This window comes from Eumetopias jubatus, unplaced genomic scaffold (genome assembly GCF_037043125.1).
Source record: "Eumetopias jubatus isolate StellerSeaLion01/CBP00866 unplaced genomic scaffold, mEumJub1_p1.0 scaffold_6, whole genome shotgun sequence".
In the NCBI taxonomy this organism is placed as follows: domain Eukaryota; kingdom Metazoa; phylum Chordata; class Mammalia; order Carnivora; family Otariidae; genus Eumetopias; species Eumetopias jubatus.
In genome coordinates this window covers 78,108,171-78,135,118 of record NW_028274812.1, presented here as the reverse complement: position 1 = coordinate 78,135,118, position 26,948 = coordinate 78,108,171, and the positions used below count along the sequence as shown (strand labels likewise).

The 26,948-nt window shown below is 36.1% G+C and overlaps 1 protein-coding gene across 1 annotated transcript in view; it reads right to left on the bottom strand.

The window, feature by feature from the left end:
* Positions 1 to 22,984, bottom strand: part of LCA5 (lebercilin LCA5) — a 49,499-nt gene extending 26,515 nt beyond the window's left edge. Inside the window, exons 1-2 of the mRNA XM_028108097.1 lie at positions 22,597 to 22,984; positions 17,167 to 17,696 (exon numbers count right to left, since the gene is read on the bottom strand). Of these exons, the coding sequence (XP_027963898.1) occupies positions 17,167 to 17,696; positions 22,597 to 22,792 (726 nt within the window). The 5' untranslated portion in view covers positions 22,793 to 22,984. The remainder of the gene's footprint in view (positions 1 to 17,166; positions 17,697 to 22,596) is intronic.
* Positions 22,985 to 26,948: the final 3,964 nt, after the last annotated feature.

Sequence of the window (26,948 nt, the reverse complement as noted above, 5' to 3'; positions counted from 1 at the left end):
TCACAGGAAACTGCAGGACTCAAGCACTGGGAATCTGACTGTGACAGAAGTGGAGAGACTTCTAACCACCAGCACTCAGATTTGGGCAGACCAAATTCCTATCTGCAGAGCCCAAGTAGTAATCGCAAGCAGCAGCTCTGCTCATCTGTAGATCAAGTCTAGGGTGGAGTCTGACTAGAAAACTCAGTGGGTGCAGGTCTGCCTACTTTGGATCCCCAAATGAGGAATTTTAGCAGCCCTGGGGTTTGGTCTTCCCAAGACCCAGCAGAGATGAGTCACAGCCCTACCCTATTGTGGATTGTGGCTCCCAGCCTCTTGAGACCAGAAAGCCTGTTCTGGAAAATTTAGGAGTTGTCTAGAAAGGGCCCTCCTAATCCTGCCCAAGCAGAAGCCTGAGTCATAGCCCCCTACCTGCAGAACATGGCTCATAGTCCCTTCTGACAGTAAGAGCTGGGAGGAACAGCTGGAGTCTGCATAATAACTAAGTAACTCAAGCTAAGAGGTGGGCAAGCAGAGCTGAAGACCTGTAGACAAAGCTAGTGGCCCTGTTCAGCCAGGGAACTTGGGGCACAGGTCAGATTGATTCAAGACCATAAACAAAGAGCATTAGTGGCCTTGGAGCTGCTTCTCCTGCTGTGCCTGGACAGGGAAACTAATTCATAGCCCCACCTATTGCTGAATACAGCCTTCAGCCCGCCTGACCAGGGAAACTTACCAGACCACATGGGAAGCTGTGTAACCCATCCAACAGCCATGCTTACAGTAGCACTTGAACAGAAAGCACAGCCTGTGACTTTCTCTGGAGAGCAAAACCAGTGGCTTCACCAGAACAGGATATTTGATGCACACTCTTGCTTTATCTGGGTCCCCAAACAATGAGCTGTGCAGGCCCTGGGTCCTGTCCTGCTGCCCTGCCTAATGCTGAGTATAATACTCAGGACTGACTGTCTAATAAGCCTGATTTATAGAGTCAAGGCAAGAGCAGAGCCCATCCTACAACCTCACTTGGGCGGGGAATCAAGCCAGCCATCCTAGCAGCTGTTCTCAGTAAGTGGCATGTCCTACCACCTCTGACCTCAGAGTGCAAACAGCTGCCTCCCCTCAAAACAGACCCTAATAGCAGGCACCACCTGCCCAACGACATTACCAGCAGAAACCCAAGCCAAGCTAACTATAGAAGAACTGTCTCTGCCAAAGTGAACCTGCAAAGTCTAGAAGAGACTACTTACTCAAATGTGCAATACCAATGTAAGAATCAAAGATCACAAGAAATCAAATATGACACCACTAAAGGAAACTAATAAAGCTCTAATAATTGATCATAAAGAAATGAAGATCTATGAACTGTGACAATTCAGAATAATCCTCTTGACAAAGGGGAACCCTCTGATACACTGTTGGTGGGAATGGAAACTGGTGCAGCTACTCTGGAAAACAGTATGGAGGTTCCTTAAAAAGTTAAAAATAGAATTACCCTACAACATAGCAACTGCACTACTAGGTATTTATCCAAAGGATACAAAAATAGTGATTCAAAGGGGCACATGCACCGCAATGTTTATAGCAGCAATCGCTACAATAGCCAAAATATGGAAAGAGCCCAGATGTCCACTGACAGATGAATGGATAAAGAGGATGTGGTATATATATACATATACATACACACACACACAAACACATACACACAATGGAATATTTCTCAGCCATCCAAAGGAATGAAATCTTGCCATTTGCAACAATGTGGATGGAACTAGAGGATATTATGCTAAGCGAAATAAGTCAGTCAGGGAAGGACAAATACCATATGTTTTCACTCATGTGTAATTTAAAAACAAAACAGATAAACACAGAGGAAGGGAAGGAAAAATAAAATAAGATAAAAACAGAGAGGGAGGCAAACCATAAAAGACTCTTAACTATGGGAAACAAACAGGGTTGCTGGAGGGGAGCTGCATGGGGGCAAGGGGTAACTGGGTAAGGGGCATTAAGGAGGGCACTTGATGTAATGAGCACTGGGTGTTATATGCAACTGATGAATCACTAAATTCTACCCCTGAAACTAATAATATGTTAACTAAATTGAATTTAAATAAAAATTTTTTTAAAAAAGAATAATCCTCTTAAAGTTTAGTAAACTAAACAGGCTAGAATGTAGGATATTTCAAAATATCCAGCCAGATGAGCATAAGAAAAAAGAATGAAAAGGAGTGAAAAAAGCCTATGAGAGTTATGGGACACAATGAAAAGAAACAATATTCACATAATAGGAATCCCAAGAAGAGAAAGAGAGAGGGACAGAAAGTATATTTAAAGGGATAATAGCTGAAAACTTCCCAACCCTGGGGATAGACATAGACCTCTAGATTCAAGAAGCCCAAAGGACCACAAATAAGTTGAACCCAAATAAGGCTACATCAAGACATGTTATAATGAAATTATAAAAAGTCAAAGACAAAATTTTAAAAACATCAAGAGAAAAGAGAGAAGTTACACACATGGGAACCCCCATAAGACAATCAGTGGATTTTTCAACAGAAACTTTTCAGGACAGAAGAGAATGGATGACAGGTTCAAAATATTTTTTAAATTTATTTGTTAATTTGAGAGAGAGAGAGAGAGAGTACGAGTGCATGACCAGAGGGGCAGAGGGAGGGGGAGAGAGAATCCCAAGCAGACTCCATGCTAAGTGTGGAGCCCCACATGGGGCTTGATCTCATGTCCCTGAGATCACAACCTGAGCCAAAACCAAGAGTAGGACACTAAACTGACTGCGCCACCCAGGTGCCCGGACATATTCAAAATATTGAAAGAAAAAAACTGTCAACCAAGAATGCTACCTGGCAAAGCTTTCCTTCAGAAATAGAGGGATAAGGACTCTGCCCAACAAACAAAAACTGAGGGAATTCATCATCACTAAACCTGCCTTACAAGAAATGCTGAAGGAAGTTCTTTGAATGGAAATAAAAGAACACTAATTAATATCCTAAAAACATAAGAAGGCAGAGTAAAACTCACTGATAATTGTAAATATAGAGTAACAGTTTGATCCTGTAATATGGTAATTTTGATGCATAATTCAATTGCAGCTCTAGATTAAAAGTTTTTAAAAACAGTAAAAATAACCATAACTACAATAATCTTATTAGTTACACAATATTTAAAAAATATGTAAGTTGTAACATAACCTAAAATGTGAGGGAAAGGAGAAGTAAAAGTGTAAAGCATAAGAATTCTAATGAAGTAAACTTGTTATTAGTTTAAAATAGTGTTACCGTTTAAAGATATTTGATGTATAAATATTATAAGTAACCACAAGGGAAAAATCAAAGCCAGAAAAGGATACTACCAGGAAAAAAAACACAGACAATATCCTGGTGAAAACAGATGCAAAAATTCTCAATAAAATACTAGCAAACCAAATTTAGCAGCATATTAAGGAATCATTTACCATGACCAAATGGGATTTATACCTGGGATGCAAGCAAGGATAGTTCAACATACAGAAATCAACAATGTGATACATCACATTAATAAAATGAAAGAAGAAAATCATATAATCATCTTAATAGATACAGAAAAAGCACCTGTAAAATTCAACATCTGTTCATAATAAAAACTCTTAACAAATTAGATATAGAAGGAACATACCTCAACATTATAAAGGCCATATATAATTCCATAGCTAATACCATACTCAATAGTGAAAGGATGAAAGCTTTAGCTTTTCCTCTAAGATCTGGAACAAGACAAGAGTGACTACTCTCACCACTCCTATTTAATAGAAGTTCTACCTAGAGCAATCAGGTTAAAAAAAAAAAAAAGGAAATAAAAGGCATCAGAATTGGAGAGGAAAAAGCAAAATTTTCTCTATTTGAGATGACATGATTTTATATAGAGAAAATAAACCTAAATACTCAACCAAAAAACTGTTAGAATGAATAAACAAATTCATCAAGGTTGTAGGATACAAAATTAATCCACAAAAAACAGGAAACTTCTCTACACTAACAATGAATTATCTGAAAAAGAAAGAAAACAATCCCATTTACAATTAACACCAACACAATAAAATACTTAGGAACAACCTAAATCAAGGAGGTGAAAGATCGCTACTCAGAAAAATACATTGTCAAAAGATATCAAAGAGAGCACAAATAAGTGGAAAAAGGTAACCTGTGTTCCTACAGGGGAAGAATTAATAATATTGTTCGAATGTCCATATCACGCAAAGCAATCTATAGATTCAATGCAATCACTATCAAATTTCAATGGCATTTCTTAAAGGAGTAGAAAAAATCCTAAAATTTACATTGAACCACAAAGACACTGAAAAGCCAAAGCACTCCTGAGAAAGAGAACAAAGCAGGAGGCATCACACTTCCTTATTTCAAGGTATACTATAAAGAGCTATAGTAATCAAAATAGTATGGTACTGGAATAAAAACAAAGAGATCAGTGGAGCAGAAATGAGAACCCAGAAATAAATCCAAGTATATATGGTCAGTTACTATTTGACAGGGGAGCCAAAAATACCTAGTGGAGAAAAGCAGTCTTTTCAATAAATGGTGCTGGGAAAACTGGATATTCACATGTAAAAGAAGAAAACTAGACCCCTGTATCTTACACCATTCTCAAAAATTAACAAAATGGATTAAAGACTTAAGCATAAGACCTAAAATGATGAAACTCGGAGAAGAAAACAGGAAAAAAACTCCTTGACATGGGTCTTGGTGATGATTTTTTGGTTAGGACACAAAAGCACAAGTAACAATATAAAAAATAAACAAGTGAGAAAACATCAAATTAAAAAGCTTCTGCACAGCAAAAGAAACCATCGACAAATTAAAAAGACAACCTACTGAACAGGAAAAAATATTTGCAAGCCATATATCAGATAAGGTGTTAATATCCAAAATATATTTAAAAAATCCTACAACTCAATAGCAAAAAAAAAAAAAAATCCAATTAAAAATGGCCAAAACACCTGAACATTTTCCAAAGAAGGTATATGAAGGCCCACGAGAAAGATGCTCAACATCACCAGTCATTAGGGAAATGCAAATCAAAACCACAATGAGATATTATCTCATGCCTATTAGAACGGCCATCATTAAGGGCGCCTGGGTGGCTCAGTCAGTTAAGCGGCTGCCTTCGGCTCAGGTCATGATCCCAGGGTCCTGGGATCTCCCTCTCCCTCTGTCTGCCGCTCTGCCTACTTGTGCTCTCTATCTCTGTTAAATAAATAAATAAAAATCTTAAAAAAAAAAAAAAAGAACGGCCATCATCAAAAAGACAAGAGATAACAAAAGCTGGTAAGGATGTGACTATAAAAGGGAACTCTTACACATGACTGATGAGACTGTATGCTGGTATAGCCGCTATGGAAAACAGTATGGAGGATCCTCAAACACCTAAAATTACAATGACGCTATGATCTAGCAATTCCACTTTTGAGAATATATCCAAAGGAAACAAAACCACTAGCTCTAAAAAATATCTGCATCTTCATGTTCATAGCAGCATTATTTATAATAGCCAAGACATGAAAACATCCTAAGTGTCCATCAATAGAGGAATGGATAAAGCTGTTGTGATGTATACATACATATACAATGGAGTATTATTCAGCTACAAAAAAAAAAAAAGAGAAAATCCTTCAATTTGGGACAGGATGAATGGACCTTGAAGGCATTATGCTAAGTAAAATAAGTCACAAAGGGACAATTACTCTATGTTCTCACTTACATGTGGAATATTTAATTTAAAAAAAAAATCCTAGGAAAAGAGGATTACACTTGTGGTTACCAGGAGGGAAATGGTGGGGAGGGGGAATTGGAGAAAGATAGTCAAAAGGTATAAACTTCCAGTTATAAGATAAATAAGTACTAGATATGTAATATATAACATGGTGACCACAGTTGGCATGCTGTATGATATGTATCAAAGTTGTTAAAAGAGTGAATCCTAAGGAGGAGGAGCAAGATGGCAGAGGAGTAGGAGACCTAAATTTCATCTGGTCCCAGGAATTCAGTTAGATAGGTATCAAACCATTCTGAACACCTACAAAGTCAACAGGAGATCGAAGAAAAGAATAGCAGCAACTCTTTGAACAGAAAAGCAACCCCTTTCTGGAGGTAGGACATGCGGAAAAGTGAATCTGAGGTGCTATTTGGGAAGACAGACCGCCAGGGGAGGGAGCCGGCTACCAGCAAGTGATAGAGCAGCGGAGCACAAAACTGGAACTTGTAGAATTCTGCTCCGCTGAGGGACGTCGCTCCAGTGGCTAATCCGGGGGTGGAACTCTCGCTGGGACAGTGTGGTCTCAGGACCCTCCGGGTTACAAAAAGACAGGGGGTGCCTGAGTGCGACAGAGTTCCCAGGTATAACAGGGAAGCTGGCTGCATAGAGGGAGCAGAGGAGTGGGCTCTTAGGCTGGGATTGCCATAAACCGTGATCCCCGGCACAGTCGGGCCACTATTATTCGAGCAGGGACTCCCCTTCTTTCCTCGGAAGGAATGGCCTGGAAGCACACCACAGGAATCTTATGGGTTTGGAGACTCCAAACGGGGTCGTGTGCCAGAGGTAGAAACGCTGGGCCACAGGCCAGGTGAGCACGGAGTACCCCCAGAGACCAGGGAGACAGGAGTGATTGACTGCTGTTTTCCAGGGGCTCACTGAGGAGTGGGGCCCTAAGGTCTGGTTACTCCGGCGCGGAGATTGGGAGGCCACCATTTTCACTCTCATCCTCCTAAGCTGTATGGAAAGCCTTCAGGAAACAAAAGCTACCGAGAGCAAACCCTAGCAGATTATTTAGCCTGGCCCCTGGCAAGGGCGGGGCAATTCTTCCTGGGGCAAAGACATTTGAGAATCACTACAACAGGCCCCGCCCCCAGAATATCAGCAAGAACAGCCAGCCAAGACCAAGTCTACAGATCAATGAAAATGGCAGAACTCCAGCTCTAGGGGAATACAGCACATAGAATTCATGGCTTTTTTCCCCCATGATTAGTCTTTCAAAGTTAATTTTTTTAATTTTTTTTTCTTTTTCTATTTTTTTGAAATTTTTTCCCTTTTTCAACCAGCGTCTTATCAATCCCCTTTTTTAAAATCTTTTTTATTTTTCATTTTTAGAGTCATATTCTATCCCTTCACTGTAGTTAACCTTATTTTTTGTATATATATGTTGTTCTCTCTTTAAAATGTTGGGATACAGTTTCTTCTAACAGATGAAAATATACCCTAAATCTCTAGTGTATGGCTTTGTTCTAGTCTCCTGCCTGATCACATTCTCTCCCTTTTTTGTTGTTTTTTTTTTAATTTTCTCTTCTTTCTTTCTCCAACCAACTTCTTATCAATTCCCTTTATTAAATCTTTTATAATTTTCATCTTTACAGTCATATTCCATCCCTTCATTGTATTTACCCTTATATTTGTACATACATAAGTTTTTCTTTCTTTAAAACTCTGGGAGGCAGTGTCTTCTAACAGACCAAAATATGGCCAAAATCTAGTGTGTGGCACTGATCTATTGACTAGCCTGATCATATCTGATCATATTCTTTTTTTTCTTTCTTTCTTTCCCTTTCTTTTTCCCCCTGGTTTCGGGTCCCTTCTGATTTCCTTAGTGTATATTTTTCTGGGGTCGTTGTTATCCTGCTAGCATTCTGTTCTCTCATTTATCTATTATCCTCTGGACAAAATGACAAGATGGAAAAACTCACCTCAAAAAAAAAAAAAAAAAAAGAACAAGAGACAGTACCAACTGCCAGGGACCTAATCAATACAGACATTAGTAAGATGTCGGAACTAGAGTTCAGAATAACGATTATAAACATACTAGCTGGGCTTGAAAAAAGCATGGAAGCTACTAGAGAATCCCTTTCTGGAGAAATAAAAGAACTAAAATCTAACCAAGTCAAAATCAAAAAGGCTATTCATGAGGTGCAATCAAAAATGGAGGCTCTAACTGCTAGGATAAATGAGGCAGAAAAGAGAATTAGTGATATAAAAGACCAAATGATGGAGAATAAAGAAGCTGAGAAAAAGAGAGATAAACAACTACTGGATCATAAGGGCAGAATTCGAGAGATAAATGATACCATAAGACCAAACAACATTAGAATAATTGGGATCCCAGAAGAAGAAGAGAGAGAGGGGGAAGAAGGTATACTGGAGCAACTTACAGCAGAGAACTTCCCTAATTTGGGGAAGGAACCGGGCATCAAAATTCAGGAGGTACAGAGAACCCCCCTCAAAATCAATAAAAATAGGTCAACACCCCGACATCTAATAGTAAAACTGACAAGTCTCAGAGACAAAGAGAAAATTCTGAAAGCAGCTCAGGACAAGAGATCTGTAACCTACAATGGTAGAAATATTAGATGGACAGCAGACCTACCCATAGAGACCTGGCAGGCCTGAAAGGACTGGCATGATATATTCAGAGCACTAAATGAGAAAAATATGCAGCCAAGAATACTATATCCAGCTAGGCTGTCACTGAAAATAGAAGGAGAGATAAAAAGCTTCCAGGACAAACAAAAGAATTTGCAAACACCAAACCAGCCCTACAAGAAATACTGAAAGGGGTCCTCTAAGCAAAGAGAGAGCCTAAAAGTAACATAGACCAGAAAGGAACACAGACAATATACAGTAACGGTCACCTTACAGGCAATACAATGGCACTAAACTCATCTTTCAATAGTTACCCTGAATCTAAATCAGCTAAATGTAAATTGGGATCAAAAGACACAGGGTATCAGATTGGATAAAAAAAACAAGACGCATCGATACACTGCCTGCAAGAGACTCATTTTAGACCCAAAGATACCTCCAGATTGAAAATGAGGGGGTGGAAAACGATTTACCATGCTAATGGACATCAAAAAGCTGGGGTGGCAATCCTTATATCAGACAAATTAGATTTTAAACCAAAGACTATAATAAAAGATGAGGAAGGACACTATATCCTACTTAAAGGGCCTACCCAACAAGAAGATCTAACAACTGTAAATGTCTATGCCCCTAACATGGGAGCAGCCAATTATATAAGCCAATTAATAACAAAATCAAAGAAACGCATCGACAACAATACAATAATAGTAGGGGACTTTAACACATCCCCTCAACGAAATGGACAGATCATCTAAGCAAAAGATCAACAAGGAAATAAAGACTTTAAATGACACACTGGACCAAATGGACTTCACAGATATATTCAGAACATTCCATCCCAAAGCAACAGAATACACGTTCTTCTCTAGTGCCCATGGAACATGCTCCAGAAGAGATCATATCCTAGGTCACAAATCAGGTCTATGTTACCAAAAGATGGGGATCATTCCCTGCATATTTTCGGGTCACAATGCTTTGAATCTAGAACTCAATCACAAGAGGAAAGTCGGAAAGAACTCAAATACATGGGGGCTAGAGAAGAGCCTACTAAAGAATGAATGGGTCAACCAGGAAATTAAAGAAGAATTAAAAAATTCATGGAAACCAATGAAAATGAAAACACAACTGTTCAAAATCTTTGGGATGCAGCACAGGCGGTCCTAAGAGGAAAGTATTTAGCAATACAAGCCTTTATGAAGAAACAAGAAAGGTCTCAAATACACAACCTAACCCAACACCTAAAGGAGCTGGAGAAAGAAGAGCAAATAAAGCCTAAACCCAGCAGGAGAAGAGAAATCATAAAGATCAGAGCAGAAAACAAAGAAATAGAAACCAAAAGAACAGCAGAACAGATCAACAAAACTAGGAGCTGGTTCTTTGAAAGAATAAGACTGATAAACCCCTGGCCAGACTTAACAAAAAAAGAAACGATCCAAATAAATAAAATCATGAATAAAAGAGGAGAGATCACAACCAACACCAAAGAAATAAATTATAAGAACATATTATGAGCAACTATATGCCAGCAGATTAGATAATTTGGAAGAAATGGATACATTCCTAGAGATATATAAACTATCAAAACTGAACCAGGAAGAAATAGAAAACCTGAACAGACCCATAATCAGTTAGGAAATTGAAACAGTAATCAAAAATCTCCCAACAAACAAGAGCCCAGGGCCAGATGGCTTCCCAGGGGAATTCTACCAAACATTTAAAGAAATAATACCTACTCTTCTGAAACTGTTCCAAAAAATAGAAATGAAAGGAAAACTTCCAAACTCATTTTATGAGGCCAGCATTACCTTGCTCCCAAAACCAGACAAAGACCCCATCAAAAAGGAGAATTACAGACCAATATCCCCGATGAACATGGATGCAAAAATTCTCACCAAAATACGAGCCAATATCCAACAGTAAATTAAAAGGATTCTTCACCACGACCAAGTAGGATTCATTCCTGGGCTGCAAGGTTGGTTCAAAATCCACAAATCAATCAATGTGATACAATACATTAATAAAAGAAAGAATAAGAACCATATGATCCTCTCAATAGATGCAGAAAAAGCATTTGACAAAGTACAGCAGGCTTTCTTGATCAAAACTCTTCACAGTGTAGGGATAGAGGGTACATGCTTCAATATCATAAAAGCCATCTATGAAAAACCCACAGCGAATATCATTCTCAAAGGGGAAAAACTAAGAGCTTTTCCCCTAAAGTCAGGAACACGTCTGGGATGTCCACTATCACCACTGCTATTCAACATAGTACTAGAAGTCCTAGCCTCAGCAATCAGACAACAAAAAGAAACAAAAGGCATCTGAATCGGCAAAGAAGAAAGTCCAATTCTCACTCTTTGCAGATGGTATGATACTTTATGTGGAAAACCCAAGACTCCACCCCAAAACTGCTAGAACTCATACAGGAATTCAGTAAAGTGGCAGGATATAAAATCAATGCACAGAAATCAGTCGCATTTCTATACACCAACAAGACAGAAGAAAGAGACATTAAGGAGTCAATCCCATTTACAATTGCACCCAAAACCATAACACACCTAGGAATAAATCTAATCAAAGAGGCAAAAAATCTGTACTTAAAAACTACAGAATACTCATGAAAGAAAATGAGGCAGACACAAAGAAATGGAAAAACGTTCCATGCTCGTGGATTGGAAGAACAAATATTGTGAAAATGTCTATGCTACCTAGAGCAATCTACACATTCAATGCAATCCCCATCAAAATACCATCAAATTTTTTCACAGAGCTGGAACAAATAATTCTAAAATTTGTTTGGAACCAGAAAAGACCCCGAATAGCCAGAGGAATGTTGAAAAAGAAAAGCAAAGCTGGTGGCATCACAATTCTGGACTTCAAGCTCTATTACAAAGCTGTCATCGAGACAGTGTAGTACTGGCACAAAAACAGACACACAGATCAATGGAACAGAATAGAGAACCCAGGAATGGACCCTCAACTCTATGGTCAACTAATCTTCGACAAAGCAGGAAAGAATGTCCAATGGAAAAAAGACAGTCTCTTCAACAAATGGTGTTGGGAAAATTGGACAGCCACATACAGAAGAATGAAACTGGACCATTTCCTTACACCACACACAAAAATAGACTCAAAATGGATGAAAGACCTAAATGTGAGACAGGAATCCATCAAAATCCTAAAGGAGAACACAGGCAGCACGTCTTTGACCTCAGCCGCAGCAACTTCTTCCTAGAAACATCGCCAAAGGCAAGGGAAGCAAGGGTAAAAATGAACTATTGGGACTTCATCAAGATAAAAAGCTTTTGCACAGCAAAGGAAACAGTCACAAAACCAAAAGACAACCGACAGAATGGGAGAAAATATTTGCAAATGACATATCAGATAAAGGGCTAATATCCAAAAATCTATAAAGAACTTATCAAACTCAACACCCAAAGAACAAATAATCCAATCAAGAAATGGGCAGAAGCGGGGCGCTTGGGTGGCTCAGTCCTTAAGCGTCTGCCTTTGGCTCAGGTCACGATCCCAGGGTCCTGGGACCAAGCCCCGCATCAGATTCCCTCCTCAGTGCGGAGCCTGCTTCTCCCTCTCCCACTCGCCTTGCTTGTGTTCCCTCTCTCACTGTGTCTCTCTGTCAAATAAAAAATAAATAAATAAATCTTAAAAAAAGAAATGGGCAGAAGACATGAACAGACATTTTTCCAAAGAAGACATCCAAATGGCCAACAGAAACATGAAAAAGTGCTCAACATCACTGGGCATCAGGGAAATCCAAATCAAAAACTCAATGAGATACCACCTCACACCAGCAGAATGGCTAAAATTAATAAGTCAGGAAACAACAGATGTTGGCGAGGATGCGGAGAAAGGGGAACCCTCCTACACTGCTGCCGGGAATGCAAGCTGGTGCAGCCACTCTGGAAAACCGTATGGAGGTTCCTCAAAAAGTTGAAAATAGAGCTACCCTACAACCCAGCAATTGCACTACTGGGTATTTACCCCAAAGATACAAATGTAGTGATCTGAAGGGGTACGTGCACCCCAGTGTTTATAGCAATGTCCGCAATAGCCAAACTATGGAAAGAGCCAAGATGTCCATCAACAGATGAGTGGATAAAAAAGATGTGGTGTATACATACAATGGAATATTATGCAGTCATCAAAAAAAAAAGAAATTTGCCATTTGCAACAACGTGGATGGAAGTAGAGGATATTATGCTAAGTGAAATAAGTCAATCAGAGAAAGACAAGTATCATATGATCTCACTGATATGAGGAATTCTTAGTCTCAGAAACAAACTGAGAGTTCCTGGAATGGTGGGGGGTGGGAGGGATGGGGTGGCTGGGTGATGGACACTGGGGAGAGTATGTGCTGTGAATTGTGTAAGACTGATGAATCACAGGCCTGTACCTCTGAAACAAATAACACATTATATGTTAAAAAAAAAAAAAAAGAAATAAGAAAAAGACAGTAGGAAGGGAAAAATGAAGGGGGGAAATTGGAGGGGGAGATGAACCATGAGAGAGTATGGACTCTGAGAAATAAACTGAGGGGTTTAGAGGGGAGGGGGGTGGGGGGATGGGTTAGCCCGGTGATGGGTATTAAGGAGGGCACATATTGAATGGAGCACTGGGTGTTATTCGCAAACAATTCATCATGGAACACTACATCAAAAACTAATGATGTAATGTACGGTGACTAACAAAACATAATAAAATAAAATTATAAAAAAAAGATTAACTTAGTGTTGGATAAAGTAATAAAATTGGGTAAATGAATGAAGCACAAAAATAAAAGCTAAATTTCACACAAAATTAAACTCAATAGCAAATATTTCAAAATCTGGGTTGATTACTGAGATTATGAAAGATATAATTAGACATAATAGGCCAAAGGCTTTAGGAAGTATGAAAAGGTAAGCTAGAAAGTAGAGAATTACCCTCAGGTGGGTTGCCAGGGCTCCTCCACTCAGAAGAGAACTAGTATATGGTGTGACAGCTGAAATGAGATTGATTTGAGAGAAGGAGGTTCATAATAACATATTAAATGTCAATTCCAATATAACTTCAAATACAACAGAAATGAAGTAGTTTAGATCTCCCAACCAAACTCTGAGGCTTATAATTAATTTACACTCCTAAAATTTGAGAGTAAACTTCTAAAACCAAGCTATTCCTTCATGTGCATAAAACATTTATAACCCCTTGTGAAAATAATTATTACAACAAAAACAAGCTTTGAAATTTGAAAATAAAAGTTCAAAGATAATTTTCTCATCCAGAAAGAACTGAGACTATTTATAATTGCTTTAAAGAAAATAACATACTTAGGTATAATCTAACAAAACCTGTATGGATCTATATCCTGAGAATGACAAAATGATGATGGAAGAAATCAAAGATGACCTAAATAAGTGGAAGAATATACTGTGTTCGAGAGTAGGAAGGTTCAACACATCATTTCTCCACAAAATGATCCATGTTTAATGCATTTCCCATTAAAATCCCAGGAAGGTGTTTGTAGACAAAGACAAACTTATCCTAAAGTTTATATGGAAAGGCAGAGGACCCAGAATAGTTAAAATAGCTAAACTTTTAAAAATAAAGCATAACATGAGACAAATCACTCTACCTGATGTTAAGGCTTATTATGTTGCCTATAATTATATAATGTGTGGTATTAGCAGAGGGACAGACAGAAAGATCAATAGAACAGACTAAAGAATCCAGAAATAGACCCATAAAAACATGCCCAACTGATTTTTGACAAAGGTGCCAAATTCAATGGAAGAAGGTTACTGGAGTAACTTTGCAACAAATGGTTACTGGAGTAACTGGACACAACAGGTAATAAAAAAAAAAAAAAAAGAACCTCAACCTAAACCTCACATCTTATACAAACATTAACTCAAAATGGACTTGAAAGTAAAACACAAAATCATAAGATCTTTGGATAAAAACACAGTAGAAAATCTCGGGGGCTACAGGCAAAGGGTGATAAAAATAGGCAAAGAATTCTTAGACTTTATACCAAAGCACAATCCATAAAAGAAAAATCTGATAAACTAGATTACATCAAAATTTAAAACTTTCCCTCTGAACGACCCTGTGAAGATGAAAAGACAAGCAACAGACTGAGAGAAAATATTTGCAAACCACATATCTGACAAAGGACTTGTAACTAGAATAAATAGGCAAAAAAAAAAAAAAAATTGACCAACATGAATAGAATCTACAGATGGCAAATAAGCACATGAAAAGATGTACATCATTAGCCATTAGGAATGATACAAGTTAAAACCATGAGATAGCACTAAACACCTATCAGAATGGCTACAATATAAGAGTGATAATAACATCAAAAGCTGGCAAGGATGCAGAGAAACTGGATCAATTATACATTGCTGTTAGAAATGTAAAATAGCACTGCCACTCTAAAAAGAGAACGACGTTTCTTACAAAACCAAAAATGCATTTATCATACAACCCATCAAGTGCACTTTCAGGCATATATCCCAGAAAAATGAAAATTTATGTTCACACAAAAAACTGTATAAGAATAATCACAGCAGCATCATTAGTTAATAGCTAAAAACCGGAAACAATGGGATGTACCATAACACTCTCTGATACACCCATACCATGGAATACTACTCAGGAATAAAAAAGGAACACACTATTGATATATACCACTTGGATGGAGCTCATGGAAAAAAAAAATGAAATCTATTCATCTCAAAAGGTTAAATACTACATGATTCCACTTATATTAACATTCTTAAAATGACAAAATTACAGAAATAGTGAACAGATTAGTGGATGCCACAGGTTAGAGAGAAGGCAAGAAGGTAGCTGTGCCTTTAAAAGCTGGTAACACAGGATCCTCGTGATGGAATTGTTCTGCATCCTGACTCCGGTGGTGGTCACATAAATCTACACATGTGGTAAAATTGCAAAGAACTAAACACATACACACATGCAAACACGAATGCATGTAAAACTCGTGGAACCTGCTTAAGGTTGATGGATTGTATCACTGTATCCAAACCAATTTCCTGGTTGCAATATTATATTGCAGTTATGCATTATGTTACCACTGCAGAAACTGGATGAAGAATATATGGGATCTCTATATATAATTTTCATACAACTGCATATCAATCTATAATTAACTCAAAATAAAAAGTTAAAAACTTTTTTACCTCCAGTAAGAAAAGAATTGAGGACACTATACAGTTAACTATTTCAAAGACATCACTACAGATGACTGATTTTCATGCTCCCAAGTGGGCAGTTACATAATTAACCTCCATCCTACTATTCAGAATCCAGACTTGTTTTTCTTCTCTTCCTTCTTTCTCCTCTTTCCCCCAACACTCCATAAACCTCCTTGATAACTGGCTATAAGAGAGAACCATAGCATGTGTGTGTGTGTCTACATTGCGACACCGTGTTCTCTCTAGTTTTATACATACACAGGTGTTTTTTGTTTGTTTATCATTATTAGCATTCTGTGCTCTTGGTTCCCAATTTTAAAATTCATGATACAGCACATTTTATACTCCTCTTTAAAAATAATTAAAATGTTTATCGTTTTTTGTGACAATAATTGCTTTCAGACTCTGCCCCCACCCCACCTCAAGTTAAGTGGCCCTTAAAAAAAAAAGTTTCTACATCTTTGCTCTACAGTTTGGGTTGATCACTGGTGAAGCCTACACAACAGGGTAACTTCTGTGCACTGAAACAGAAGATAACAATTGCTAATTGTATAGAATAAGTTAGGTACTTTTTCTAATCACTGATGTACACCGTGTTAGTAAGCCATTGCCCCTGGGCTTAGCATTGGCATACCAAACATGGTATACTATACAAAGAAGCACTATAACATACCATGTATTAAAAACACGTAATTAATACATTGCAGAAAGTTAATTTGTTTGTAGTTCTGACTTGCACTTGTTCAGAAAGCTCTACTAGCAGGCATTATTCCTGTACTTTTTCCCTAGCTTTGCTTTCCAAACTACTCATCAATTTTCATAAGCCCTAACTCAGGGCTTCTGTTTGATATACATATATACACACACTTATATTCACATATACATTGTATACATATTTAGTTCTATGCAATTTTATCACATGTACGCGATACACACACACGTACAAGGTAGCATCTAATACAAATTCTTTGTGTTTAACAGTCATGGGGTAGTACTCTTTTTTCAACTTCTTTCAAGAATAATATCTTTTTAAAAGCTTTGCTATATTCTCAGACTAGTTAACAACATTCTTCCACCTACCTCTCATATTAGTTTCTATCTGGGGGAATAAGGGAAAGCCCTGCCCCCAAAAATGTCTTTTACAAATGTTCTAAGAAATAAAAACAAAGTATTTTTCATGTGGCATTTCTTACACAATGGCCCCAAATGTCAGTTTTATACACTACAGCTATTAGTGTATCATTTTCAATTTTAGAAAAACAATCAAATAATCAAATAATGTATTTCTCCAAAATGACTAAGATTCATGGAATTAAACACCCATTCATTAACAGGTGGCCCATTAACGTGTAAATTTTTTGTATCTTGCTCTTAAATATACAATCTTAATTTTTTCCTAATCTCTTAGAAAGATAATTTTAAAAATATTTTAAAAAATAGTTTTCATTTCCAACCATATGCTGAACTGCAATAAGCAGTCTTAATAAAGCACATTAAATACCCAATGAAAAACAACACAAAACAGCACAATTAGAAGCTGTATAAGTTTTACCTTAATTCTTCTCTCGGTGTCATCTAATTTTAACTCTGCTGAAACTAGTTTCTTTGCCAAATCATCTCGCTCAGGTAGGTGTCTAGCTTCAGAGATCTTTTTCAGTTTCTGTAAGGAAAATTTTGTCCTAAATAGTTCACCTTCTGTATCTTTTACCCTTTTCTCAGTTGCCCGTTCTTTTTCTTGAGATTTTCTTAAGCGTTCTTTGAGTGCTGTAATCTCATTGTTATGACGAGCAATAAGTTGTGAGATTTCATTTTCTGTATCTTCAAACTTATTCAGGGCTTTCTCCTGTCTGTATTGAAGCCTTTTCAAAGCCTTATTTTCTTTTAGCAGCTCAGCTAACTTGACCTGGAGTTCAGTTACTTCATTCTGCAATTCATTGATTTTTAGCAGTCTTGCAGAAAGAACCCGTTTTGTTACAAGATCAGTATCTTTCCGAAGTGGCTCCCTATTGAGGCTCTGGGAGCGAAATCCCACTCGGACTCCCCTTCTGTTTGGTGGACCCTTAGGGCTTGGCTTCCTAGGGGCTAAAAAAGAAACAGTAATAATGTAAAGTGAAAGCTGTACCAATGTAGTATTATTTATTCATTCTAACACAAATGGATCTATAACATTCTTTATTTTGTTCCTTGAAAAATGATCTTACAATATTTAAGTATCAAGTTTTATTTAGACTCTTAATATACTGTTTTCATTAAGAAAGGTTCAGAATCCTTTTTAAGAAAGGTCAAGAATATTCTGACTTATCAAAATGTTATCCCAATGGCTTACAGGAAATTATTTTACATTGCTTTAAAAAATGACAGCATCAGACTATGGACTCTGAGAAACAAACTGAGGGTTCTAGAGGGGAGGGGGCTGGGGGGATGGGTTAGCCTGGTGATGGGTATTGAGGAGGGCACGTTCTGCATGGAGCACTAGGTGTTATACGCAAACAATGAATCATGGAACACTACATCAAAAACTAATGATGTAATGTATGGTGATTAACATAACATAATGAAAAAAAAAATGGCAGCATCAAGCTTTACCATTTTTAACTTTATACGTAAGATGGCAAGCCAGAATTCGAACACAAGCATCATCAGCATCAGCATGGGATTTAATAAACACTGGACAAAATACTGTGATACTCAAGTAATTTATGCCAAGATATTTGGGATTATAATTTGGAATGTGGAAATGTATGTTTTCTCTAATTAGAACTCTTTTTCTTTATTTGGGGAAACAAGACAACACACTGTATGACAAGAAGACTTGGGTTTGGGACTTTGATTTACCACTTAATAACTCCTTGGGCAATTTTGCTAAACCTTTCCAGGTCTATTTTCCCCACCCGTAGAATGAGGATAATACCACCTACATAACTAGGTTGCTGTGAGGATTAAACAAAGAATGCATGTAAAAAAAGAATTCTCCACAAATATTCTCTGTCAGTAATAACTTAATCCCATTTATCAGTGATTGAAAATGACACTTTTAGCAGTACAGATGTGATTTTAAATGCTTGCTCAGGGGCTTTCTTTTGTGTGAGGTTCAAATCAAAAACATTTGACATAATTTGAGAACAAGATAAAAACAAAACCTACACCCTAAAAAATATAGGCATATGAAATCTTTAAACTGTACATATTAAATAACATTTCACAAAAATTTGAAATGTCATTATTTTTACTACAAGTTCATTAAACTTAGACCCCAACATACAAAGCACCTGCCCTTTAAAAAGACATATGGAAGTCTGCCTCAGTTGAGAATAATGAACTTTAATCTCCAAGGTGACTGCATTTTTTCCAAGAAGGAAATGCATTCCAGAGGGGGGAAAAAAAAAAAAAGAAAAACTAGAAAACTCAACCTTTCCCTACCCTCTCTCCAGCCATGGATACCTTGATTCCATTATGTAAACAAGTGAAGAGTAACAAGTAATATTTACAATTTACATTACAAAGTTTCATTTAAAAAAATGAAAGATTCTAAAGAATGTGTTTTGAAGGTGTACTGATTTGGGATTTCAGTTCTATAATTGTTTGAATACACAAAAGGACGTGGTAATAATAAGAAATGGGGGGAAAGCCTGTAACTCTGAACTACACTTTCCAATATAATAGTAGTCACTAGCCACATGTGGCTTGAGAGATTTGAAATGTGGATAGTCCAAACTGAGATATGCCATAACTGAATTTCAAACACTTAGTTCAAAAAAAGATGCATAATGTTTCAAATACAGTGCTTTTAACTACATTTTAAAATGATATTTTGGATATTTTGGATTAAATAAAATATACTATTAAAATTAATTATATCTGTTTTTCTTTTTTAATGTGGTTATCAGACAATATAAAATTACATGTGTGGCTTGTGTTTGTGACTCGCATTATATTTCCCCTGGACAGCACTGCTCCAATTTTATTTATTTATTTTTTAAGAGTAAGCTTTTTTTTTTTAAGATTTTATTTATTTATTTGACAGAGAGAGACACAGCGAGAGAGGGAACACAAAGCAGGGAGAGTGGGAGAGGGAGAAGCATGCTTCCCGCCAAGCAAGGAGCCCGATGCAAGGGCTCGATCCCAGGACCCTGGGATCATGACCTGAGCCGAAGGCAGACGCTTAACGACTGAGCCACCCAGGCACCCCAGCACTGCTCCAATTTTAAATTGGGGCATCCATCATTTCAATTTTCTTTCCTTCCCAACACACTGAGTTAACAGTTTTGGTATCCATATACTTTCACGAAATATGTATGTACTCAATTCTTGGAATGACAGAAACTTTATACATATATTCTATTAGCATGACTACAAACTGATCATAAAAAGTATACTTAACCTGAACTCAAAAATATTTTCTAGCTGCCATTTACTTTTTTTTCATTTTTAAAACTATCAAGATGAATTACAGTGCTAGTAAGAGAAAAGATGATCGACTGTCATGTGTATCACTCTTCATTTACCCCTTGTTAAGTCACTATGAAAAAGAGCGTGAGAAAATATTGTTTTTTCTTCCTTCAGGTGATAAAACTAAAATATGACTCCTTTAAGAAACACATAGTAAAGATGAATTATCCAACTATAAAAGACTTAAGATGTTTATACTATTGATAAAACATGAAATATAATAAATATGTAACATGTAATATATAAACATGTATAACTTAAACTATTAAATTTTATTATGAATATAACTTTTGATAAAGCAACAATTTTATTTTAAAAAATAATTAGATATGCTGAAAATTAAAAAGAGGAAGAATGTTATCAAACATGCAAATCCACAAATTCAAGTGTTTAAGATGCTATTTTAATCACATTTGTTCTTTCCTTAGTTGACTGTACACTGCCAGCTTAAAAAGAAACTAATTCAGTGTTTAAGGAAACACTAAAGTGTTTAACTGTAATTTGTGTGGTCCTATTGATTGATCTAAGGTAGACAAATTATCACAGACTTTAATTCAGAAGACAAAACAAAGGAGAAAATAGTACAAGTCAGATTGAAGATAATAACTGAAATTTTCTGCATCACGTTAGAACTGTTTCTCAAAGCTTTTTCTCAATTATCTTCTTAGATAAGGTTAAGAATTTCTGACTCCTTGGGGCGCCTGGGTGGCTCAGTCGTTAAGCGGCTGCCTTCGGCTTAGGTCATGATCCCAGGGTCCTGGGATCAAGCCCCCGCATCGGGCTCCCTGCTCGGCGGGAAGCCTGCTTCTCCCTCTCCCACTCCCCCTGCTTGTGTTCCCTCTCTCACAGTGTGTCTCTCTGTCAAATAAATAAATAAATAAAATCTTAAAAAAAAAAAAGAATTTCTGACTCCTTAATTAGGTGGGCTCCTAAATTTCTTCTGGGGGAGTAGTGAAAAATTAAAGTATTCCTACCAATAACGACTGAGCCACCCAGGGTGGCTTATATTCCCCAAATATGTAAGTTATTTCTTAGGAATAAATAGGCATTTTCTAAGGTTCAACCCTATAGTCTATCTGTTCTTCTGGGGGAGTAGTGAAAAATTAAAGTATTCCTACCAATAACGACTGAGCCACCCAGGGTGGCTTATATTCCCCAAATATGTAAGTTATTTCTTAGGAATAAATAGGCATTTTCTAAGGTTCAACCCTATAGTCTATCTGTTCTTAATTAGATAGCAAAAGTTTAATATCAGATCATGCATTCAAACACAAAATCAAAACAAGAGGCTCACACTGAGACAGATTTGGAGGAAAAGAACAAAAACCTGCAGCACTGTACAGGCAAAAGAAAGAAAGAAAAAGAAAAAACACCTAACTGTTGTAAGAATAACATTCCTAGGAAGTTAGATCAGGGTCCACAAGAGGGATGCTTTCAAAAGTAACATATTCTTTCCAGAATATTTTTTTAAAGCAAATACTACTTTTCAAAGTAAAAATTTATAAAGGCACATTTAATTATACCCCTGCTTAAATCTGTTCAATAGCTAACTATTTCCCCGCAGAAACAGACAGCCAATATATTATAGGTTTCAAGGTGTTTCATGACCTGACTGACCTGTTTTCCTTTTCGACTTCCAATTTTACCCCTCCCTGTGCCTTACAATCTAAACTCTATATAATCCTATATAAGCTAGTGTTGTTATAACTGTGCTGTATTCATTAATGTATACTGTAATTACCTCATTTACCTTAGCTTAATTTTCTATGGTGTATTTTTCTATGGTTGTCCTTAGATACTTTGTTACTAAGTACAACTGGGGGTTTCTGACCAGAAATTCATTAAGATGAAGAAGAGATTTCTAGAACAATACCTTGTCAAATTATGTATTAACATGTATTTCCAAACTAGGAACATTTTAATAAGACAAATTATTTCTAATGATTAATCCTGTTTCCATTATAACACAGTTTTACAGAAAACAGAGTGGTAGTCCCAAGTCCCAAACTCCATTTCTAGATTTAATTCAAACTTTTGCAGTAAGCACTGTGTAGCCTAGAGGAAGTAATTTTACTCTCTATATAAAAATGTCCCTTAACTACTTTATAGCAATGTCATTTGCTGCTTTTTAGAGGTGAAGATTAAAAAAGGTATAAACATTTTGTGATTTTTTTTTTTTTTTTTTTTTTTTGCCTTCACAGTACCTCAGCAACACCAAGACAAACATTTATTTAGGGAGAACAAAATGAGAAGGCTTATTAATGGTTCCTTCTTCTGTATATAGTATTATTTTGATTATAACAAAGGATAATACACAGCACCATAGGCAACAACTATATATAACACTATATATACAACTATATATATATATATACAATTATATATACAAAAATACATCTTATTCAAAATGTAGATCAGCCCATTTCCATGCATATATCCATACATACATAATAACAGAAGTTTCATTCATACAACTTTCCTAAAAACTCAAAATGAGTCTTCTAGGTCCACCAGACTCTTAAAGAATGCTTACCTTGATGATGCACTTGGCTATCTGAAATTTGTCTTTTAGGATTTTTTCCCTTAATACCCGTAGGTGAAGAACTGACCAGCGATGACCGGCCAGAAGACTGTGGGGTAGATCCAAAATCAGATGAACAATAAGAGTAATGGTATTTGCCTGTCTTACTTTCTTGATCATTATCTGGACTTCTTTCTCTTTCCCCCATGGTTTTGAAAAATAGTCTCTATTCACATAATTTCACAGATTCCTTTTTCCAAAAAACTCCATGACAAGCCTGAAGAGCAATGTTTAGAGTCTTCAGATCCTGGTGATAATATTCATGTCTGCACTTTGTTTCTCTAGGTATCTGTAGTAGAGATTAACACATTAGCAACCAGAAGATACACTTTTTGCCCCTACAATTAAGGAAGGGGAAAGGAAACTCATTATATCTCGTGAAATACGTTTTACGGTTAATTACAATGAAAGATACTAAAAGCAAATAATATACTGTTTATAATTTTTAAAATTCACCTATATTTTCACACATTGTTATTTATACTATTTGGAGAATAGATAGAATGTTGTAGGCTGGACAGAGAACATGTAAAATGCCTGACATATAATTGTTTTTGAATAAAAATTAACTGAATTTGACTCCCCTGAATCTTAAGATTTATAATAAAGACAAATGCTGATTTTTGACAGACGTATAATGACCAAATCACCATTTTTTTCTTTTCTGGGGAGGCAGGTGGTGGTTAAGGCAAGCCTGCCTACAGGAACAACAACAAAAAAAACCTAACTACATAAAAGTGTAAAACTAAAGTATGTAAAAAATTAATCAAATTAAAACACCTGAAGAAAGACATTTGCAACATGACAGAAAAATGGTTACCATCCTTAACATATATAACTCATACCACCCCATAAGAAAAATATGAGGTCAAACGTTAAATGAGAAAATACATGTTAAGACCCACAGCGGGCAATACAAATGATATGCACATAAAAATATTCAACTTCAGATACCATTTTTAAACTTACCAATTATCAACGATTTTTCAAAACAACACTCAATGCTGCTAAAATGCCTATCAAGAAAAGATCCACAGGATTTTTGTAAAAAAAGTTGGCAAGATGTATTAAAACTTTAATTGCACTTTTAACCTTTGATCCGATAATTCCATTCCTAAATAACAAGAAAATAATCCTAAAAACAGAAGAAAAGTTATATACAAATGTTTATGCAGTACAATTTTTTGAAAGATTTATTTACTTGAGAAAGAGACAGAGAGCATGCAACCAACTGTGACACCCAGGTTCCCCTACGGTACAATTTTTTTTTAAAAACAGAAGCAATGTAAGTGTCAAACAATTGCAAAATAATTAAGAATGCTGTAAAAATCAATACACAGCATAATATCATGCTGTTGTTAGAAATACTTACAAAAAGTCTGTGTTACCAGAGGAAATGTTTATAGTACTATGGTAAAGACAAAATTCAAACTAGTGAATACAATATGACCTCAACTATACATATCGATTGAAAATACTGAGTATTCTCCCCTCAGAAATTGAAAAAAATTGTAAAGTACGAGATACATATACACCAAAATGGTATCTGGGCAACATGAATTTTAGATGATTTTCTTCTCTGTATATTTTTATTTTCCAATAAAATAAAATTGGATTACCTTTTGCATTGGAATAATTGTTTTTAATATTCAGAAAAAAAAAAACAAAAATCCCATTGATGAAATTAGTATTTCAAGTATAGTGGTTCTAGTACTATATGGAAAAAGACCTATGTACAAGGCAGCACTACTACTGTTCACTACAGCAGTATTACAGTGGTAGACAGGACTAAAACAATCAGAAGGACCATTAGTAAGGAACTGGCGACATACAACCACATAATGAAGTACAGTTATTATGAAGCTACTAAAGGAATGAGCACTACCTCTGTGTTTTTTCTGCAGTCTGGAGTGATCTCCACAATATACTAAGAAAAGAAATATGGACAAAACATGTATAGTACATTACCATTATCAAAAAGAGAAGATTACAAGTTTGTATACATAATGCTTCATATTTTTAAAAAGTAAAAGGATAAACTAAACACTTACTGGGAAAAAAAAGGGTTCTGTAAGGCAAGGCTGTCCAATACAACTTTCAGCAAGAATGGAAATGTTTTATAATCTGTGCTGTCTGGTATGGTAGCTGACCACACATGGCTACTGAGCACCTGAAATATGGCAAATGTGACTGAAGACTAATTTACAATTTTGTTGAATTTTAATTAACTTAAGTTTTAAAAGCTATACATAATGGTGTTTGGCTCATTGAATCTCAATGATCTCATTTTTAAAGGAAATAATAATAGTAACAGAAGAATTAATGTGACAGTTAATTCTAGAGTCTATTCTAGTCTATTCTAGACTAGAATTAATGTGATAGTTAAATAGGATAATTCAATAACTATGACACAATAAACACTCAGTAAAAATCAACAATTACATTTACAATTCAAACATACAAGATGCTTAGTAAATTGATTGATATTCCTTGTCAAAGACTCAGTTTTAATTACAATATAATTAAAAGCTGATCATATGGTATAAATGAGGATTATTTGTTTACACGCATATAGCAGAAGTAGCTCCCTATGGCCTGTCCCATCTTAATCAGAGATGCCCCCTAACTTTTCACTGCAAAAGACAGATCCCACAAAACATTACCTGCCGTTCATCTCCTATGCACCAGCACTCATTCTTCTCCACCCCTGCCTCAAATATATGCATATAGTTTCTAAAAAAAAAAAAAAGGAAACATCCACTACCCCATTATTCAAGTCCTTCTCCCTGGGATGGCTATTTTAGTGGCTTATACTTTCATGCCTATGCTATTTCTTGAATTCGCAATTTAAGACCATGAAAGATGGAGATTTAACTGTGACTCATTTTAAATGGTTGCAACATGCAACGACTAGTTAGTTATGGAAGGTTTTTTCCTTGGAATTCCTAATTGTCCTTTATTCTTACTGAAAAGAAAAAACAATCTTCCTATATCACTAATATTTACCTAGCTTGCTAGTCATTCTACCTATAGCCTTGAAATCCATTCCATTCCTCCTCTTAAAAACATTTTTCTTAGAGATCAATTATTTCTAATTCTATTTTAAACCAATTATTCTGTAGACCTGTGGTACCACTGTCATTCTCGAATCATTTTTATAGTACTTCTGAGTTAATCCATTTCTAATAGCTCATGTCATCACCTTTATTAGTTTTGATCACCATTTTACTTCTCCATATCCTCAAATAATTCCACAGAAGGGGTAAAAAGGTTGAGATAAATGCTCTGAGTCCTTGTATGCCTAAGAATGTCTTTATTTTGCCCTCCAATTTGGTAGTTTTCTAAGTTCTGCATTCTAAGTTATCTTTCTCAGAACTTTAAAGACACTGTTCCACTGTCTTCCAAACTCTGAGGTTCCTGAAAGATGTTATACTCTTTCTTTTATCCAACATGTATTTCTTTTGAGCTCTCACCATGTAACCATAATGAAAATATCAACCACAAAAATCCCTGCCATTACGGAGTTTACACTCTAGTTATGCTCATCTGATTCTCATTCCCTTATAGGTTATCTTTTTCTTTTCCTCCCTAGGAGTTTTTAGGATTTTCCCTCCTCTTATACTGCAATCCCACAACATGTGTAGGTGTGAGTCTTTTTTCATTAATTGTGTTGCCCCTTTATTTCCCTCTTCCTTTTAATATTGAAACAAGTATCTTTAAGCACTAGAAATGTTTTTGTTACTTTTCTGATAACTGACTTTCCTGTTTATTCTTTCTAAGACTTCTACTGGCTAAATAACAGACTGCTCTGTTTTTCTATTTTCACTCAACTTATCTTTTAACTATCCAGGGTTGTTGTGTTTTTGTTTACTTTGTGCAAACATGTTAAGTTCCAAGAATTCTTTCTTGTTCTGGTTTTTTTAAATAATTATCCTGTTCTTGCTTTACTGAGGCAATATATTTTCATTTCTCTGAGAACACTAAATAGACATTTTATTTGCTTTAAAGTCTCTTCTGATCCAGGAACTCGGTTTCACATGGTGACAGTTTTTCTTTTTACCACTGGCTTTTCATTTATATATGGTTTTATTTCTTTGAAGTAATTTTCAGTTGTCCATTGATATATAAAAAAGAGAGAAAAAAGAATAAATTGAAAACAGGTACTTATGAATAGGGTTTCCTGACAGGCACACTCTGCTTTAGGATGAATAGCAGAGAATCAGCCATTTTCCAGGGGACTCCCTAAAAGCTAGAATTAGGAGGGATAATCTCCAGACACAAATATCCACCATGACAACTCTACT